At 32.0% G+C, this 22,500-nt stretch overlaps 1 protein-coding gene across 5 annotated transcripts in view; it reads left to right on the plus strand.

Annotated features, from left to right (window-relative positions):
* The window catches only part of rbms1b (RNA binding motif, single stranded interacting protein 1b), a 447,127-nt gene extending 426,692 nt beyond the window's left edge, over nt 1–20,435 (plus strand). For 3 of the 5 annotated variants that reach the window (XM_073913292.1, XM_073913288.1, XM_073913291.1), the window contains exons 7-14: nt 418–533; nt 2,658–2,707; nt 3,293–3,380; nt 3,457–3,504; nt 6,227–6,337; nt 10,799–10,879; nt 12,538–12,616; nt 13,800–15,414. In XM_073913292.1, coding sequence (XP_073769393.1) covers nt 418–533; nt 2,658–2,707; nt 3,293–3,380; nt 3,457–3,504; nt 6,227–6,337; nt 10,799–10,879; nt 12,538–12,609 — 566 coding nt within the window. In that variant the 3' untranslated portion in view covers nt 12,610–12,616; nt 13,800–15,414. Of the gene's footprint in view, nt 1–417; nt 534–2,657; nt 2,708–3,292; nt 3,381–3,456; nt 3,505–6,226; nt 6,338–10,798; nt 10,880–12,537; nt 12,617–13,799 lie in introns of all 5 variants that reach the window. The other 2 variants (XM_073913289.1, XM_073913290.1) reach the window with 1 other exon arrangement.
* Nucleotides 20,436–22,500: the final 2,065 nt, after the last annotated feature.

A 22,500-nucleotide genomic window follows, 5' to 3' on the forward strand; every position in this document is an offset into this window, starting at 1 on the left:
CAAAATTAGACTGCTATAATTAAAACTCTTTAGTCTCATAGTTGTGGTTTTGTTATTATTTTATACAGCAATAGGCAGATCAATATAAAACAACTAACTAAAGTGAAGTCAATTTAAATTAAAGATAGACTGAAACTAATTAAAACAAATAATACCTCATGTCTGACACGATCCTGACATATCAAGCATCACCATGTAGTCAAAGGGGGTGGGGCTAAAGATAATGAGGCTTTTGTGATGTCATCAAAAAAGGAATGTCGTTTCATAGGCTGATAAAATGCTCTGTTGTTTATTTTCACTTCATGTTGAATGTAATAAAAGACACACAGCACAGTCAGTCAGTGTGTGAGAGTTTTGGTCAAAAGCAGGAGTGAGCAGTCTGCATCCCGCTGAGAGTGTGTGTGTGTTTGTCTGCAGCCCCATCAGAGCCCTTGCTGTGCAAGTTTGCGGACGGAGGCCAGAAGAAGCGGCAGAGTCAAAATAAATATGTGCAGAACGGCCGAGGCTGGGGCCGAGACGGAGAGAGCAGACTGGTGAGAGACTGCAGCACTTTTACTTTCTGCCCTTCAACTGACCTGTGTGTGTCTGTGCGTGTGTGCGTGTGTGTGTGTGTGTGTGTTTAAATAGTTTATTTTATTTTATTAAACTGGTCCCTTAAATGTTTTATTTATTTATTGATTGATTTTTTTTATTATTGAACAGGTCCCATAAATGTTTTGTTTTATTTATTTATTTATTTATTTATTTATTTATTATTGAACAGGTCCCTTAAATGTTTTATTTATTAATTAATTAATTAATTTATTTATTTATTAAACAGGTGTCTTAAATGCTTATTTATTTATTTATTTATTTATTTATTTATTTATTTATTTATTTATTTATTTTTTAGCAGGTCCCTTAAATGTTTTATTTTATTTATTAATTAATTAATTTATTTATTTATTCATTTATTTATGTGTTTATTTATTATTAAACAGGCCCCTTAAATGTTTCATTTATTTATTTATTTATTTTTGAACAGGCCCCTAAATGTTTTTTATTTATTTTTATTTATTATTTGTTTATTTATTTATTTATGTTTATTATTGAACAGGTCTCTTAAATGTTTTATTTTATTAATTAATTTATTTATTCATTTATTTATGTATGTATTAATTTATTATTTATTTATTTATTCATTTTAATTATTGAACAGGTCCCTTAAATGTTTTATTTATTAATTAATTTATTTATTTATTTGTTCATTTATTCATTTATTTTTGAACAAGTGCCTTAAATGTTTTATTTATTAATTAATTTATTTATTTATTTGTTCATTTATTCATTTATTTTTGAACAAGTGCCTTAAATGTTTCATTTATTAATTTATTATTGAACTGGTCACTTAAATGTTTTATTTTATTTATTTATTTATTAATTAATTTATTTATAATAAACAAGTTCCTTGAATATTTTATTTTGTTTGTTATTTAATTATTTCTTTTTTTATTGAACTGCTCTCTTAAACACTTTTTGTATTTTATTTTATTAAACTGGTCCTTTAAATGTTTTATTTTATTTTATTTATTTGTTTATTTATTCATTATTAAACAGGTCCCTAAATATTTTATCTATTTATTTATTTATTTAATATTATTATTTATTTATTTATTTTTTATTTATTTTTATTTATTTATTTTTTATTGAACAGGTCCCTGAAATGTTTTATTTTATTTGTTCTTTTATTTTATTATTTTATTGAACTGGTGTCTTAAATACTTTTTTTTTTCATTTTATTTTATTTTATAAAAATAGTCCCTTTAATGTTTTATTTTATTTATTTTTATTTATTTATTTATTTATTTATTTATTTATTTTATCATTATTAATATTGTTATTATTAATATTGAACAGGTCCCTTAAATATTTTATTTTATCTGTTATTTCATTTGTTATTTTATTTTATTATTTTATTGAATACTTTTTTTTTTATTTTATTGAACTGGTCCCTTAAATGTTTAAATTTATTTTATTTTTATTTTTTTTATTGAACATGTCCCTTAAATGTTTTATTTTATTTTATTTATTACTTTATTATTTGTTTTATTTGTTATTTTATTATATTAATTTATTGAACTGATCTCTTAAATATTTTATTTTAATTATTATTATTTTTTTATTGAACTGGTCCTTAAGTATTGAAGTGTAAGATGTTTTTACTATATAATTTTGCACCTTTATGCATTTTGTTTGTATTTTTTGTTTGCATTTTTGTAAATGTATATATTTATTTTTTAATTGCTCATTATTCTTTTTATTGTTACATAGCACATGCAAATATATAACATACAGTCATTTTGATTTGTTATCAATTTTAATCTAATCTAATTTGATCAAATTTTTAGTCGATTTAATTTCAGTCTATTTAATTTGAGACAATTCAGTGGTTTCTCAGATTAAAAAAACATTTATATTTTTTTCTGTCCATCATCTGTAAGCCACATCATGGACAGCATGTAATTGCATCACGATGTCTTTCCTGTCAGTCCAGATCATTTCATTAAACCTCAATTTCCACATTTTCAGGCTTTTCCTCCTTGCATTGGCGAAGAGAAGCAGCTTAAAGGATTTAAGAAAGTGTGGTTTCTGATTTATTTCTCCTGTTTCTCTCATAGGCTGGCATGACCCTCACATACGACCCCACCACAGCTGCTATGCAAAATGGGTAAGAGCATCTGTTCTTTTAGCTTTATTTATGTATTATTGTAGTGTTTGTGAATATTTTGAAATAGGTTTTATTTGTGATTTGTTAAAAATATATATTTTTTATTTTACTATATACAGTTGAAGTCAGAATTATTAGCCCCCCTGTTTATTTTTCCCACAATTTCTGTTTAACGGACAGAAGATTGTTTTCAACACATTTCTAATCATAATAGTTTTAATAACTCATCTCTAATAACTGATTTATTTTATAATATTTGACTAGATATTTTTCAAGACACTTCTATACAGCTTAAAGTGACTTTAAAGGCTTATCTAGGTTAATTAGCTAACATTTCTTTCAAAAATTGTTGCAAACTGTACACATCTGCAAATTCATGCTTCAAATGCTTGAAATGATATACTTCATACACATATTAATAGTCTCCACTATAACTCATTAATACTTTTCAGCATTGTCTTTCATGTATGTCTATACTTCCATCACAAACAAACAAAACACACACACTCAAACTCAATGCAGTCAGACCATATGGACAGTATGGTACATTCTTGTATGAAATATGTGGTTTTCATGTGTGTGCAGGTTTTATCCGACCGCGTACAGTATTACGAACAGAATGATCACACAGACGCCCATGTCTCCATATATCTCACCTGTGTCCACATACCAGGTAAAGTCATGTTCACTGCACAGGTGTACAGTATCAGAGCTGCTCTGCTCATCTGTGTGTGTTTGTTAACCCGCAGGTCCAGAATCCATCCTGGGTTCATCAGCCCTACATCGTCCAGCATCCAGTGAGGATTTTATTTTATTTTATTTTATTTTATTTTATTTTATTTTATTTTATTTTATTTTATTTTATTTTATTTTACAGGTCTCTGATTTTATTTTTGTTTCATTTAATTGTATTTAATTTAATTTAATTTGTTTAAGTCCCTTAAATTTTATTTAAACTTCATTTACTTTTAAATTATTTTTATTTTACTTTTCTTTTTTTGCTCTTTAAAATCTTTTATTATTATTATTATTATTATTATTATTATTATTATTATTAATTCATTTGTTTGTTTTCTTATCGGCCTTGTTTTGTTATAATAATAATAATTATTATTATTATTACTATCATCAATTATTATATAACACACACAAATATCTGAAGTTTACATGTTTTTTTTTTTGTTTTAATCAAATTTTTAGTCAATTAAATTTCAGTCGATTTAATTTTTGAGTCGATACAGTGGTTTCTCAGATTTTAAAACAACATTTCTATATTTTTTGTCCATCATCTATAAGCTACATCATTTAATTTTATTGTGTGGGAAAAATTAATGGAGCAATTATAATTTATGGACAGTTACAAACAACTAATGATAATTAAGTCTAACGTTTGGATTGAGAAACAGCATAAAATAATGCTCATACAAACCAAATTTGCATTGCTTGTACCCTTAAATATTTATACTTTTATTTATGCTTGAAATGCATGGAACAAAATTTAATAAATTCGTTGCATTTTATTTATGCACGTTAATAAATGCATTTGTTTATTTTCTTATTTTCATGTATTAGATTTTTTTTTTTAGCAAGTTTTGTCTTATATTAGAAATTACAGCACCTTTTATCACACATTTCAAAGAAACCATCACCTTGTTTGGTATTTTCTTTCTTTATTTCTTTCTTTATTTTTATTATTATTTAATTTTTATTAAAATTTTTTTGAGTACCCTTTAATGTTAGATAATTATTGAATTTTTTGCTCAAAATTATGTGTGTTAAGCAAATAGTTTATTTATTTATTCTTTTATTTATTGATTGATTTATTTATTTATTTCCAGGTTGATATTACTTTATTTTGAGTACTTTTTGCTATAAGATATTATTTAATTTAATGGAATTATTTAATGAAATGCATGTATTGAGCAATTATTAATTTATTATTTTATTTATTTATTTATTTATTTATTATTTTATTTTATTATTTATTCATTTATACATCAAAAATACATGTATTGGGCAAATAGTTCTTCATTATTCAAGTTCATGTTTCTTTATAGTTTGTTTGTTTGTTTGTTTATTTATTTTCTCATTTGATAATTCATTTCCAAGTTAATATTTTTTTATCTTGAGTACTTTTTCCTATAAGGTAATTTTTTATTTTATTCTCAAAAATACTTGTATTGAGCAAATGTATATTTATTTATTTTATTCATTTATTCAATTTATTTCATTTATTTATAATATTTATTTATTTTATTTATTTTTTATGTTTTTATTTATTTATTATATTTATTTGTTTATTTATTATATTTATTTATTTATTATATTCATTTAATTTATTTATTTATATCCAAGTTAAGAGTACTTTTTGCCTATAATAAAATTCTTATATTTTATTTTATGCTCAAAAATACATACAGTGAGCAATTTTCAGATGGTTTCCAAGTTAAGATTAACGTATTTTGAGTACTTTTTATTATAAGATAATTATTGCATTTATTTATTTATTGCTCAAAAATGCATAGTACACATATTTTAAAATATTTAATCTTTTACGTTATTTTTTTAATATTTATTATAATGTTTAATGTTGGTTAATATGATAGTATATAGTAAACCAATTATAATTGGTTTTCAAGCTCAGTAAAAAGTTACATTTTTTATTCAAGTCTTGATTCTTGAGTTCTCACTGAAAAATCAAGTGTTTAATACATAACACACACACACACACACACACACACATTAGACATTATCTAGACCAGGGGTTACCAAACTTTTCAACTTGCGACCCCCAAAATAACAATTCCAGTGACTTGCAACCCCCACTATTCTCAAAGGTGGTAATAAACACACAACCATTGCACACAACTGTGCACAAACTCCAATAGGAACTATATAAACACATGCAAAATTACAACACAAAAAATGCAACAGCTAATCAACCATATAATTTTTCATGGTCATTTCTTATTTGTTTAGTTTAATACAAACCCCACTTAATAAGAATAATGGGCACAATATTAACAGCACAAGACTATTCTAGGTTTATTTTTGGAGACCGTCCTCCATGTTCAGTCATGGCCTTTGTTTTTAATGTATGCAAGTACCATGAAGGTGTTGCAACCAAAGCTATTGCTGTGTCATTAATCTAGTGTAATATCCCAAACAGTCGCAACCTAATGGAAAAAAGTCGAAAGGCTGATGGCTTTTTATTTGCTTGTTATTTTTTTATGCAACTATTAAATATTATTTTTGTCTTCTGTAGGTCATGAATAAAATCTGATAATTCTATTTGTTTAATAACGTATATTAGATTTTTGGAAATCACCAAGCGACCTCTAATGATTGTCTCACGTCCCAATCCCCACTTTGCAAACCACTGATCTAGACTAGTATATGTTTTTATTTATTTGTTTTTAAAGGCTTTTTAAATGTGTTTTATCTGCTTTATTTAGCTATAATTAATAAAATGTTGTACGTGTACGTTCCTGATTGAATGTGTGTGCTGTGGTGTTGCAGGGAGCAGTGATTTCGCCCTCTATAGATCACTCCATGTCTCTTCAGCAAGCGTCCATGATGAGTCCCCTTACTCAGCAGATGAGCACACTCTCACTCAGCAGCGCCGGGACGGTGAGCACTTGCACTCACAGCACTGCTACTACACCCTAATGCTGATCATACACAGGGCAACATATTGAGCAATGTTGCCGGGTAATCCAGTGAGGGTTTTATTTTATTTTTTATTTTGTTTTATTTTATTTTATCTTTTTAATTTTTTTTTGTTTTTATTTTATTTATTTTATTTTATTTTATTATTTTAGAGGTCTATGATTTTATTTTTGTTTTATTTAATTGTATTTAATTTTATTTTATTTTATTAAACAGGTCCCTTAAATTATATTTTAATTTTATTTACTTTTATATAATTTTAATTTTACTTTATTTTTTTTTGCTCTTTAAAATCTTTTTATTTATTTATTGTTTATTATTATTATAATTCATTCATTCATTTATTTAGTTTTTTGGCTTAGTCCCTTGTTATAATTATTACTATCATCAATTATTATATATCATATACAAATTTCTGAAATTTACAGTTCTTTTGATTTGTTATACACTTTTTTTTATTTAATTTTTAGTCAATTAAATTTCAGTCGATTTAATTTTTGAGTGGTTTCTTAGATTTTAAAACAACATTTCTATATTTTTTGTCCAAATTTTGGCAAACCATTTCATAGTCAATATTATTAGTCAACTTGTTAGATTACACTCTCCATGCCGGATGAATAAGATCCAGCCCTGGACACCAGATCCTGTCAGAAAATGTCTGTTTCTTTGGGTATCCGGACAACAAGCCAGCAGAGCCGCACAATACCCAAACCGGTTAACCAGTATTCAACTTAAAACAGTCTCTTATCAATATAGCAGTTAACTGAGAAAATTAGAGAAAAGCAGAAGCAGGAGATGAAGTAATGATAATAAAGAAAGAGCAGAGTTTATTGATGAATCTTAGTTGCATAATATTGAATGCTGTGACCTGGGCAAACCAACAAGTGTTATTATACCACAAACAACAGCAATGTACAATTACTGCTTCACAACATTGTCCACATTGAAATGGAGACATTCTCTTACTCTTGAAAACAAGTGTTACTTGAATTCACACAGTCATAAGATTATAACAAGTCATAAGATTATAATTATAATTATATTATAATTTATAATTTATAATTATATATTATAATTTCAAAAGGGAAATAATAATAAAGCAATAAATGTAGCAAATTAATAATAATAAAATATAAAAAACATAATAAAATGACAATTCATTATAAATAATAATCAAATCATTAACTAATGATAAATAAAATAAAATAATAATTAATAATATAGTGTTATCCTACATTAATTCAAAATATTTTATCATTTATATTGTTTAATTATACAACTATTATTAATAATAAAAACAATAAATATTGTTTACATTTTCATGGTTTTATATTGTTTTTTTTTTTGTTTTTTTTTATTGACTAAAATCTTACACGCTTTGTGTCAGCTTTTTTAATTTAATAAATTTGTATTTTTGGAGGTTTGGTGTTGCCACCTTTAATGAATATTTAATTTGCACCTTTTACGTTTTTTGGCCGAGCACCCAGTTAAGAGGGATGTGCGTACTTTTGTACAATTTTTCATTGACTAAAATCTGCAATAACATATTCCAAAATATTAATTTATGCATTTTTAAATATTAATTTGTACATTCATAAATATGACTTTCCTATTAATTCTTATTCTAATTAAAGTTATAGTATTATCTTACATTAATTCAACATATTTTGTTATAATTAGTTTTATTTAATTCTGAAAGTAGTATTATTATAATTATTAATAAGATTATAACAATATGGAAAAAGGAAAAAAGAATGAACCTATAAATATAGGAAAATAAAAATAATAAAATCTAAAAACATGATAAAAATGACAATTGATAATAAATAATAATCAAATCATTAACTAATCATCAATAAAATGATATAATAATTAATATTATAGTATTATCTTACATGAATTCAAAATATTTTATTGTTAATTATAATATTTAAGTAGACATTTATTATAATTATTATTATTAATGATAATAATAAAGTTATAGTATTATCTTACATTAATTCAAAATATTTTATTAGTAGTGTTATGAAGTTATAAAACTATTATTATTATTATTATTAATAAGATTCTAACAATATGAAAAGTAAATAATAATAATAATAAAGCAATAATTAAAGGTAAATAATAATAAAATATATAATAAAAAAAAAATATATATATATATATATATAAGATCTATATATTTAAGATCTGTCACTGACATGATTTTTGTGAATACAGAAGACTGGGTGGGTATTTTTGCATTTCGGCGGGTTTTGGATACTTTTTGAGCTGGAATCAGTCAGCTACATCTGGCAACACTGTGTGCGCTTTCGTAACAATTAGCGTCCGTTCAAATGTAGTGGAGTAAAGAGTACATATATTCAATCAAAAATGTAGTCAAGTAGAGAGTAAAAGTTGCTTAAATTTTTAATACTCAGTACAAGTACAAAGTAGCCAAAAAAATACTTAAGTAAAGTAACAAATTCCATTTACTTAAAGGGCCATGAAACCCCCTCGTTTCAGCAGGGTGTTTTCACACCTCTACTTTGGAAAAAGTCAAAAAAGTGGGCGTGTCCAGCTCTGTTTAGGGGGGAGTGTCGGAGGAAGAAAAGAGGCTTGGTGTGGGAGTGTCTATTTGGGCGCGCTGAATTTCAGAGTCAAAACACACAACCACAGCGGACAATGTGACTGTGTTTACATGGACATCTGTAGTCGAATTATTTGCCAAATTATTAAATGGTGGACTTTAACTGCAGTTTGGCTCTTTCATTCAGGGAATTCATTCATGTCCCTCTCGACAAACGAGATATTTGATTCGAGGATCTGCTCTAAGCGTGTATTTTTCATGCAATGCTTAATACCGCACAGCGAATGAGAGAAAAAAAAAACTCAGCATTTCCCGGAAACTTAGATGCACACGGCAGGTAGCGTCAGAAAGCCGCGTGTGTTATTCCGGTCACTAAATCCAACACGAGGTTATAGTTTGGTTGTAACTGTTAGTGCTAACTTGTTTACACTCGGTGCAATAGTTTGTTTGATACGAATAAATCACGAACTGAATAAACAAAGAGCACTGGTCGCTCACTTACCAAATCTGTAGAGACAGGACAATCACCAGCAACTAGAGCCGCGTCTTTATTAAGAGGAGACTACAAGCGAATCCGGATCTCAGCGTTTGCAGATGAGAACAGCTCTCAGGTAAACAATGTTCCTCCTTAGACACGTAAGTTATTGTTGTCGAGCGTCGCGTACACTGTAATCCACGCGTGAGTCTGAGCTCTCACAGAGAGAAAATGAAAACAAAACTTAACTGCAGTAAACTATAAAAGCAACACTTCACGCTTGTTTTGCCAACACAACGTGGCGTCTCTGTCGTCTGCACTCTGACAGTAATGAATATTAATGAAGTTGCACAATAGAGCGCGCTGATTGGTTTGAACCAAGCCTTACTCATGCATTAATGCAGCACACTGTAAGACGTAATAAGACACACTCTGGCACAGACGCCCAGTCTGCACGCTGGAATACACGCTATTATCTCATAGCCGTGACACAGCTTCAAAAATTCGTTTCAAACCGGAAGTACCAATTTGCTTGAAATAACGCAAAAACAACCAATTTACACTTTTTAGTGAAATATAGGTGTCCTAATAGTGTTTTTAGCAGTGTGGGACACATATACGACTGTCAACAGCTCAAAAAATGTGTTTTGGTGTTTCGTGACCCTTTAAGTACTTTACACCACTGGTTTACATTTAGTGTAACGTGATGCTAACGTCATTATTAGTGAGTATGGATCAGCGCAACAGCACCACCTGTGTCTCAATATTGTAATTGTCACACACCTAATAATGAAAGTGAGCACGGGCCACTTGAACTTCATTGTCGGGCCTGATTAAATGGTTTGACGGGCTGCATTTGGCCCTCTGGCTTTGTAATTAGCACATGTGCCTTAAGCAATATTGTTTTTGATTGTCTACAGAACAAACCACTGTTATGCAGTGTCTTGCCCAAAAACCCTAACCTGCCTAATTAACCTAGTTAAGCCTTTAAACGTCACGTTAAGCTGAATACTAGTATCTTGAAAAATATCTAGTTAAATATTATTTACCGTTATCAGGACAAATATAAAATAAATCAGTGATTAGAAATGAGTGAATAAAACTATCATGTTTAGAAATATGCTCTCCGTTAAAGAGGAATTGGGGAAAATATATGAGGGGGCTAATAATTCTGACTTCACCTGTACGATTCACCATATAATGGTCCAAATACTGCACAGAAAAAGAGTCTATATTTAAACAAATGCAGGCGACACATGACTCACGCGCAACTCAGCAGAAATGCAGAATAAAAAGCTGCTGACAGAATGAGAGCAGAGAGGCCTGAAGTCTGCAGATCTGCTGATGTTTTCATGTGAATCTCTGTGTGTTTGTGTAGTTTATGCCAGCCAGTCCGGCTCTCCAGGGCCCGTATATCCCTCCATACACTCACATGCAGACCGCCGCCGTCTCCGTGGAGGTGAGTTTGTGGCCAAAAACACTCATTAATCCAATTCACAAGCATTATACATGGAGAAATACACGCTGAGCTTGTGCAGCTGGGCTCAAGTCATCTTTAAGTAGACAAACAGCAGAAGAAGTAAGAAGTAAAAACAGCAGAGCATCTAAATAAATACATCAAAGACAAATATATTGACAAACATGCTGTGTGTTGTGCAATATTAAAAAATAAGGCTTGTATAAACAAATAATAATAATATAATAATAATAACCTCACATAAAAAGTACCAGTTACATATAATTATATTGTAAACTATTGTTATTATTATTATTATTATTATTATTATTATTATTATTATTATTATTATTATTAATGTAATGTAAACAATATTTTATTATTATTTTTATTGTAAATGTACATGTAAACAATCTTATTATTGTTGTTATTATTATTATTTTATATTATTAATTATAATTGTAAATGTAAACAATATTTTATTATTATTATTATATCATTATTATTATTAATTATTGTAAATGTAAACAGTCTTTTATCATTATTCTTTATTATAAAGGTAGAATTAAGCAATCTTTTATTATTATTAATTATAAATGTTAGCAATCTTTTATTATTATTATTATTAATTATTATTATTATCAATTATTATTATAAATTATTGTAATTGTAAATGTAAACAATCTTTTGTTGTTATTATTATTATTATTAATACTACTATTAATTGTTAGAATTGTAAATGTAAACAATCTTTCAATAATAATGTTATTATTATTAATTATTGTAAGTGCAAATGTTAATAATATTTTATTATTATTATTATTATTAATTATTTTAAATGTAAGCAACCTTTTATTATTATTGTTATTATTAATAATAATATTATTATTATTAATCATTGTAAATGTAAACAATCTTTCATTATTATTAATATTATTATTATTTATTTATTAATTCATTAAATATTGTTTACATGTATATGGTGTTTGGTGTTTTATTGCTTAATGTACGCAATAATATATTTCAAAATTTTAATTAATGTAATTTTAAACATAAATTTATAAACTAATGCAATTTTTTTATTCCTTAATTCATTTACATAACACAACATAATACATAGTATTACAATAAATTAGTAGTATTGTTGTTGTTATTATTATTATTATTAATTTTTATAAATATAAATGTAAACAATCTTTTATTATTATTATTATTATTATTAAATAATTAAAGATTGTTTACATTTATATGTTTTTTGTGTTTTATTGCCTAAAATATGCAATAATATATTTTAAAATATTTTTTTGCATTTTTAAATATTTATTAATAACAATGCATTTTTAAATATACAAATAAGAATTCTTTATAATTCTGTAATTTAACAAAAATACAGTATTCATTTACATAACACGACGTAATACATAATATTTCAAATCATTATTATTATTATAAATAGTTATTGATAGTGTTTTGTGTATTTTGTTTAATGTCAGATAGTTTGTGCTATAAGTATTTTTATATTTTGTTGTACTTTGAATTTGTAAGATGTGTTAGGTTGTGCTGGTTGGATGCTTAAATGTGCTCAGCTAGATCTGTTTTTTGTTTTTTTTTTTTCTTTTTATTTAATTATTTTATTTTATTTATCTATTTTTTTGCTGCAGGAGAACAGTCCACAAGCTCAGGTGGAATCGTCCAGTGATCATTCACCTTACACCTATCAGCAGGCCAAGTGATGAACAGGTACACACACACAGACAGTCATACAGCAGCAGTGTTACGGTCACTAGCATTAGTTCCACAAGGGGGCGCTCCATCCATTCAGCTCTCCTCTATTGTCATAACATTCGCATACATGCCATTAAACATTTATTGGCCTTCCTGTGAATTTAGATTTTATTTCAATTTATTTCTTCAAATATTTCACAAAGGATGTTTAACAGATCAGAGTTTTCTTTTTTTCCACAGTATTTCCTATGATGTTTTTCTTCTGGAGAATGTCTTATTTCTTTTAGCTTGGCTGGAATGAAAGCAGTTTTTACTTTTTTTATTAGTTTTTTGAGGTCAAAATTATTAGCCCTGTTAAGATTTGTTTGTTTGTATTGGAATAATTTTGACTTATTTTATTAGAACAGTAAGGTCTGACTTTGCTTGGACTAAAGTCTTGTCTCTTAACCGCTCTAATGTCCAGTATAGAGTATAAAGTCCTGCTGCAGTGGAGACAGAATGAATATTGTGTCTGACTCCATCATGAGCTTGGAGGACTGCATCCATACAGCTCTGCAATTACTCAAATCACTGATTAATAAAGTCATCTGGAATGGCAAAGAAAGCGTTCTTGCAGGACTCCCAGAGTTCATCAAGATCCTTTGGATTCATCTTCAATGCCTCCTCCTTCATCTTCCCCCAGACATGCTCAATAATGTTCATGTCTGGTGACTGGGCTGGCCAATCCTGGATCACCTTGACCTTCTTTGCTTTCAGGAGCTTTGATGTGGAGGCTGAAGTATGAGAAGGAGCGCTATCCTGCTGGAGAATTGTCCCTCTCCTGTGGTTTGTAATGTAATGGGCAGCACAAATGTCTTGATACCTCAGGCTGTTGATGTTGTCATCCACTCTGCAGATCTCTCACACGCCCCCATACTGAATGTAACCCCAAACCATGATTTTTCCTTCACCAAACTTGACTGATTTCTGTGAGAATCTTGGCTCCATGCTGGTTCCAGGAGGTCTTCTGCAGTATTGGTGATGATTGGGATGCAGTTCAACAAATGATTCAGCAGAGAAATCAACCAATTTCCAGTTGATCAACTAGAAGTCAAGTTATTATTTGTTGCTCTTACAACTGGGATTAACGAGTGTTGTCGTCAGGTAGTGTATTATAGCAAAGAACTCATTGTTTGTTTGTTTGTTTATTTATTTGTAGGGTCTTGTTGGTGACTGAGAGAGAAGGAGACGACTGCTAAATCAACAACAGCTTCCTTTGAAGAACCGGCTCTACCGACGAATCAACATTTTGCACAGGTTCTACGATGAGTTCCTCGGTTTTATAACAAAACTACTTTGACTATTTTTGGTATAAGTTCCATTAGGTGCAAATCAAGGATTCATTTCATCAGAGGATGCTAACAAAGAGGAAAACAAAAAGCAAATGAGAAATGGGAAGAAGAAAAAAAAAAGAAGTTTTATTTTAATAAGGAAACAACGCTTATTTTTTACCAAGGATGGTCACATAGATGCAGGAACTTCATCATGCGACTCAAATGTGCATGGAGATCTTACTTTTATTATGATTTCAGATTTGTGTTTTTGTTTTCTCTCTCTCTCTCTCTCTCTCTCTCTTCTTTTGTACTGAAACTGATGTTTGTTTTTAGAGATTTATCAGCCGGACATCCTGAGAAAGATGCATTTGTGCTTGCGGTGTGAGTGTTGTTGGTGTGTGTGTGTGTGTGTGTTTTTTCTTTTTCTGTTGTGTGCTTCATCTTCGGTCTGACCGATCTGTCCGTCTTATACGATTTGCCTTAAAACTCTTTCCCGTACAGTAGCCGGAGACTACTGCCTTGTAAATCAGCTGAATAGGGCTTTTCTAGCATCTCGCAAAAGCAAAATTTAGCCGCCGCGCTTGGATTTCGGTGTTATTTTATTTTATTGTGCTTTTTTTCTGGATCTTTTTAGAGTACAAACCGTTTCGAGTGACACCGTTGATGATGGAGTTTTTCATAGGATTTAATGTTTTTATAATCAGAGGACGACGATCCTTTGGTTGTTTGAATGTGGTAGAAATTCTGCTGAACGATCACATTTTTGATAATTGCCTTTTATTTTTGGTTTTCGTTTAAAAGAATCGGTGTTGTAGTTTAGATTTAGATGAACTTGTGTGGGAGGAGCTTTGACGTGTATGCTAATTAGAGGGTGGGGTGCTAATTGAGGGCGTGGCCGCACATGCATATATATAAAAAGTTGGATTCGTGAATCCCCCGTGACATTTTTTCAGCAGCGGGGAGAGGTGAACGTGTAGAATATTAGTGCTCGTTTATTATGGCAGGCAAACAAATCTCGGCACTTTCAAGTTTACTTCACCAAAGACAGTCAGCGAATCGGATGGTGAGGATTAAATGTCGTTTTTTTTCTATCAAGGCGGGCCATGCTGAGACTTTTTAAACAGACTAGATTGCGGTCCTGGAGAATGTGCCTTCTTTGTACATATGCATTCAGCTGTCTTTAGTTGTCGAGGAGCGGACACCGATAGCGTGAAGGACGATTCGGATCCAGCAAGTGCCACAAGCTAAACGCGAAACATCACTACAGAGCGGAGACAACTGAAACTAAAACGCGGAACGAGGACAGGTTGAAATGACGGCTTCGTTGCAAAACCCTAGTGAGCTGCCTAGGTAGGGAGCTACCTTTTAAGGGAGCATTGAAATGATTTCCATGGATCATACAGATAGACTGCACTGGAAGATAAAGAGAATGATAATAATTATTGAGAATCGTTATAGAAATAAGTCTGCACGGTGGCTTAATGGTTAGCATTGTCGCCTCACAGCAAGAAGGTCACTGGTTCGAGTCCCGGCTGGGTCAGTTGGCGTTTCTGTGTGGAGTTTGTATGTTCTCCCCGTGCTGCCATGGGTTTCCCCCACACTTCAAACATATGCGCTGTGGGTGAATTGGATGAACTAAATTGGCCGTAATGAGTGTGTATGGGTGTTTCCCAGTACTGGGTTGCAGCTAGAAGGGCATCTGCTGCTTAAAACATGTGCTGGAATAGTTAGAATAGCGTTTCCGGTGAACTGTATGCCATTGTAAAATCTGCGCGTTTAAGGTCTGTTTTCTTCGAAAATCAGCGATCTCCACTGTCTGAGTGATATCCGATATAAATTGAGTCTCAGATTGTACAAGAAGCCCTGCATTAAATTACATTTCCCCTGCAATGTTTTTTAAAATATGTGCATTTATTTGACCCTAGTATATTCAATGGAGCTTCTGCACTAGCCTGCCGATCCTGACGGGTGCGTGCGAGTAAACGGCTTTTGTCTCATTTTACGTTTGAGCAATTAAACGAATGCCAAAATCTATTTAACTGATTGTATTTTAATTACATTACAACACTGATGCTGTAAAATGAACCAAATAAAATGGAAAAAAGTCACATTAACCGTTCACCGGAAGTTTATCAATATGGGAAGAAACACTAGCTCCACATATACCCTATATAACAATTCCAGAAAATACCAGCAGCTCACTGGGTTTTTCAGCGCAGCCTTTGAAAGTAAAATCGCATCTCTTAAAGGAACAGGTTTTTATTTTATTCTCACCTCACGATATACTTTAGTAAGTAAGGCTTTATTGATTAATTTGTCTTCCAAAAGACTGTGTTTTTTGACCTGGTGGTCTTGCTGACCGGTTATCTACCTCAGAGTTTTGTTGTCCTCTGTTTTGATTGGTCGGGCTCGCAGGTTCAGCCCGCCCCTCCAGACCAAACGGCGGCTCAGGAGCTGTCCACGTACACTTGATTTTCTTTCAGGTTTTATTTTCCTCCTTTTAAAGATACTTTAATCCTCTATTTTTCTTCTTTTTCTTCAAACAAATTTTTTTTATTATCGTTATCGTTGTAAGGAAAGTTGTGCGTTGAACGTATCGTTTTAGTGTCGTTTAGCATTCAGATTCATGGTTTCAAAAGCAAAAAAAAAACAAAAAACACTGCTGCTTTTCATCACAAGATATTCCGGGAGAGTGTAGATGGTAGATCAGAAAGTGCGCGAGAGAGAACGAATGAGAGAGCGATGCTGAACGTTGGGGTTTTCCAGAGACATCACTGTTGTGTGGAAGTCTGCTCTTGTCGTGGGATAGGAATATAATAGATTAGGTCATTGCAATACTTAATCTCACAGTTATGATTTTGTGTGTGTGTGTGTGTGTGTGTGTGTGTGTGTGTGTGTGTGTGTGTGTGTGTGTGTGTGTGTGTGTGTGTGTGTGTGTGTGTGTGTGTGTGTGTGTGTGTGTGTGTGTGTGTTATTAGTTTAGATCTCAATTAGTTTAGATTAGTTTCGATCTCTAAACATGTTGACTGTAATTCCAATTTTTTTTCCATGTTGGAATTCTGAGTTTAGATATCAGAATTTTGCCAATGTCCAATTTGCCATGTTGGCGTGGGTTTACTCGGGGTGCTCCGGTTTCCCCTCAGTCCAAACACATGTGCTATAGGTCAATCGAATATACTAAATTGGCCATATTGTATAAGTGTGAATGAGAGTGTATGAGTGTTTCCCAGTACTGGGTTGCAGCTGAAAGGGCATCCGCTGCATAAAACATATGCTGAAATAGTTGGTGGTTCATTCTGCTGTGGCGAACCCTGAAAAACAACGGACAAGCCGAAGGAAAATAAATGAATAACTGATACCAATTTGGGATTTTGACTTTTTTTTCCCTCATAATTTAGATTTTTGCATTTCAGGATTTTGACTTTTCAGAAATCTAAGATTACATGTCAGAATTTATTTCTTTTAGTACATTTTTTCATAATTCTGGTTTCAGTTCAGAATTTTGGGCTTTTGTTCCCTCAATTTAGTTTTTGCGTGTCTGTATTTTGACTTCTGAATTTACACATCGGAAGTTGCAATTGGAAATTTTGACCTTTTTTCCCTCCAAACATTCCCAAAACAAAAGTCAGAATTTACATGTCAAAATTGTAATTGTTTTCTCTTGCTGTGTTCACACTAGATGCAGAACGTGCGAATAAATCACACTATTCACTCGTAATTAGTCACATTAACACTTTGAGTTTACTCATGCATCAAATTCAATAGACACAACAGATGCGGATTCGCGTGATGGGCAGGGCTTCTGTCTGCCCGGTGACTTTAGCTTCGTTGCTAAATGGCTAACATGGGTTGTATTGAGAGAATAGCTGTGTTTATGTGCTTTATGAAGGTGGAAAATTAGCGTCGATTCGTTTAGGTCTGATTCCACTAGATCCATTCAGAGGTGCACCCAGCTCTGGGAGTTCATCAACTCCGCCAGAAACTATGCCTGGATGATGGAAGCTTTCACCGTGCTTCTGACTGAGCCGAGCCAAGTTTGATGAACTGTTTCCCTGAGACATTAACAACAAGCGCTATGCATAATCACGGCCCTACAAGAGAAAGCTTGTGATTGGTTAATGCGGCGCGAATGTCCGCTCGGGTTCAGATTTTCCAACTCGAGCGATTTGTGCGTGAAGCTCGTCAATCGTGCAAAATGCTCAACAGGCGCTGCTTCATAGTGCAAATCACGTCATTCGTGCCACCTCATTCGCGCATGTTGCGCTGCAGGATGTCTATTCGCATCATTGCATTGACTTAACATGTAAATCACTTGCGTTTGATGCTTCGTCCGCGTCTGGTGTGAGCGCAGCATTACAATTTTTGTTTCAATTGGGAATTTAGATTATTTTTTATCATTTTATTTTATATTCTTTTTTTTTTTTTTTGCATTTCAGAATTTAAATCTGTCGTAATTCTAAATTTACATGTTGGATATTTAATTATTTTGTTTATTTATTTATATATATTTTTTAGTATTCTAGTTCCAATTCACAATTTGGACTTTTTTTTCTTAAAAGTTGTAGTTTTTACGTGTCTAAATTTTTAATTGACATATCAAAATTGAAATAGTTTTCTCAGAAATCTGATTCCAGTTTGAAATTGTTGTTTTTTTTCTCAGAATTTTAGATTTTTTCAGAATTCTGATTGCAATTCGAGAGTTTGACTTCTTTTTTTTCTTTCTGTTTTTCTTCATTATTTAGATTTTTGTGTCAAAATTTTGACTTCTCAGAATTCTGAGATTACATGACAGGACTCGTTTATTTTATTATATTTTTTCATAATTCTGGTTTCAGTTCGAAATTTGGACTTTTTTTCTCAAAATTTAGATTTTACATGTCAGAATTGTAATTGTTTTCTGAGAAATCTGATTCCGAATTTTTTTTTCTCAGTATTCTGACCTCAATTCAGAATTTTAACATGTTTTCTCAGAATTTTCATTGTCAGAATTGTAATAGTTTTTTCAGAAAAGTTTGAAATTTTGGCGCTTTTTTTAGAATTTAGATTTTGCGTGTCAAAATTCTGAAATGTCAGATTTAAAATTTTGTTTTCCAGAATTCTGACTTGGGATTCTAAGTTCATATATAAAAATTTGTTTAGTTTATTTATTTTTATTTTTATTTTTTGCAGAATTCTGGTTTCAATCCAGACTTTTGACCTTTTTTTCCTCAATTTTGGCTTTGTGTGTCAGAATTTTGAGATTAGATGTCAGAGTTGTAATTGTTTCTCAGGATTCTGCTTCTAGTTTATAAACATGACTTTTGCTTAGAGTTTTGATTTTGCGTGTCAGAATTTTGACTTTACACAGAATGTTGATTGTTTTCTCAGACTTCTGCTTCCTGTTCAGACGTTAGAGTTTTTTTCTCAGTATTTAGATTTAATTTTTTCCAGAATTTTAATCTTGTATGTCACAATTTTAACTGATCTTCTCAGAATTCTGAGCTTGCATTTGAGAGTTTTGGTTGTATTCTCAACGTTTTGGCTCCATTTCAGAATTTTACCCTTTTTTCAGAATTCAGATCTGCTAAATGGACATTTACTGGGTTTTCTCAGAATTTTGAGTTTACATAAAGCATCATTTTGACCCCTAATTTTGACAAGGGGCGACATGGTGGCTCAGTGGTCAGCTCTGTCACCTCATAGCAAGAAAATAACTGGTTCAAGTCCTGGCACACATGCGCCATAGGTGAACTTGAATAAACTAAATTGACCATAATGTATGAGTGTGTGTGAATGTGTATGAATGTTTCTAGTACTGGTTTATTTCACCACATAAAAAAATGCAGAATTCTGAAGATAATTCTTTCTTTGCCACTTTTTTATTGTGAGATTAATTATTGCGATGACCTTTTTTCATCCCATGGCAAAACCAAACTTCAGTACTTTTGCTTTCAGAGCGAGTCCAGACAGACTTCTAGCAGCGTAATCCGTGGTGCTCTGCTCACAGCCGAGTCGAGAGTGTGTGTGTGTGTGCGCGAGTGTGCGTTTCTGTGGAGTTCTTGTGTGGGTCATGCTGCTAGTAACATCCGAATCCGAAGTGCCAATCTGTGTCTGGGTCAAAGAGTTGGAAAAGAGTTGTTGTGCAGAGAGAAGTTGCTCATAAAAAAAATCATGTACTAGACAGCCATTAAGTTATAAGAAAGAAAAAAAAAGTAATAATTTATGAAGAGAGACGTTTTGTACAGACTGTTTGAGAAAAATCAAAACAATAAAAAGATTTTGATAGAGATATCTATATGAGAGTTGCTTTTGTACTTTCTTTCTGGTGCGCCACACGCTCGCCAGTGGCATCCTGTACGTTCGGTTCATCAGAAATCTTCCTCTGTCATTGTTTTCTTTTGTTTTCTAGAGTGTTTGTTGTTTGTTTAAGCCAAAAAAAAGCTTATTTTTTTCTCCCGTTTGTTTTTTCTGTAGATTGTTAATTAAGCTTTATTTCTGTTCATTTCTTTGAGAACTTTTGAATAAAAACACCTTTTGTTTTATTCATGTGGCGTCGTTTATTCTAGGGGTGTCAAAATGAATTGTTTCTTCGGTGCACCGCGATGCAGACGCGGACAATTTGGTATCGGTTCGGTAATAATCATAACCGGTTATTGTGTACTGGCGTTATTTATCTCATCTGCGCTCTGTCGGGAGGGAAGCGAGTGCGAGTATTTACAATGCTCCAACTGCTTAAAACTCAGAAACTGTGCACAATTTGACTGCGTGTGTGTTTGCTGGACAGTCTTTCACTGACACTTACAGCAGAAGCCCCTATTTCACTGCGATTGAGAGAATGAAAGTCCTCCATTTCTCTCTTTCAAGTTCAAGTTGCTTTATTGCCCTGCTGAAAAATCCAGCTTAAACCAGCCTAGGCTGGTTGGCTGGTTTTTAGCTGGTTGACCAGGCTGGTTTTAGAGGGGATTTGGCCATTTCCAGGCTGGTTTCCAGCCATTTCCAGCCTAGTCTTAGCTGGTCAGGCTGGGAGATGACCAGCTAAAATCTGATCAAGCAGGTTTTAGCTTTGTTTTTTTTCTACATATTATATCATTTTTATCATTTTAATTACATCCCATATTTTTAATATGGTCTCAAACACGTTATAATGATATATTTTTTTAAGCTTTTTGGCAAAGCGAGATGATGGAAAGAAATTAAAACATGGACATTTCTGTGGTTCATTCATTCATTCATTTATTTTCTTGTCGGCTTAGTCCCTTTATTAATCCGGAGTGCCACAGCGGAATGAACTGCCAACTTATCCAGCAAGTTTTTACGCAGCGGATGCCCTTCCAGCTGCAACCCATCTCTGGGAAACATCCACACACACACTCATACACTATGGACAATTTAGCCTTCCCAATTCACCTGTACCGCATGTCTTTGGACTGTGGGGGAAACCGAAGCACCCGGAGGAAACCCACGCGAAAGCAGGGAGAACATGCAAACTCCACACAGAAACGCCAACTGAGCCAAGGTTCGACCCAGTGACCTTCTTGCTGTGAGGCGACAGCACTACCTACTGCACCTGTTTTCTGTGGTTCAGTGCAAAATAATTAGCGTGTAGATGCTGTCCATATTGAATTTAAACAAGAGATATTAAATATAAAGAGATAAAACATCTGGCTGTATTATCATCTGCATGAATATTTTTATATGGTCTCAGACACATTATAATGATATTTTTGTAAGCTTTTTGGCAAAACGAGATGATGACAATTATTTTCCACAGAACCACAGAAATGTCAATCCTTTTATTTCTGAGAACACGGTCAGATGTTATTTTTCTTAATCTCCACCAGCAGGTGTCAGTGTCTCAGCTGAAATGCTTTTATTATATAAACTCACCGGCCATTTTATTAGGTACACTTGTGCAACAATCACATGGCAGCAACTCAATGCATTTAGGCATGTAGACATGGTCAAGATGATCTGCTGCAGTTCAAAGCGAGCATCAGAATGGGGAAGAAAGAGGATTTAAGTGACTTTGCATGGTTGTTGGTGCTAGATGACCTGGTCTAAGTATTTCAGAAACTGCTGATCTACTGGGATTTTCACGCACAACCATCTCTAGGGTTTACAGAGAATGATCTGAAAAAGAGAAAATATCCAGTGAGCGGCAGTTCTGTGAGGGCAAATGCCTTGTTGATGCCAGAGAATGGTCAGACTGGTTCCAGCTGATAGAAAGGCAACAGTAACTCAAATAAGCACTCGTTACGTCCGAGGTGTGCAGAAGAGCATCTCTGAACACACAACACGTCCAACCTTGAGGCGGATGGGCTACAGCAGCAGAAGACAACACCGGGTGCCGCTCCTGTCAGATAAGAACAGGAAACTAAGGCTACAATTCACACAGGCTCACCAAAACTGGACAATAGAAGATTGGAGAAACGTTGCCTGCTCTGATGAGTCTCCATTTCTGCTGCAACATTCAGATGGTCGGGTTAGAAGTTGGCGGCAACAACATGAAAGCATGGATCATCCTGCCTTGTATCAATGGTTCAGGCTGGTGGTGGTGGTGTAATGGTGTGGGGGATATTTCTTGGCACACTTTGGGTCCATTAGTAA

Source organism: Danio rerio, chromosome 9 (genome assembly GCF_049306965.1).
Source record: "Danio rerio strain Tuebingen ecotype United States chromosome 9, GRCz12tu, whole genome shotgun sequence".
NCBI classification, from domain to species: Eukaryota; Metazoa; Chordata; class Actinopteri; order Cypriniformes; family Danionidae; genus Danio; species Danio rerio.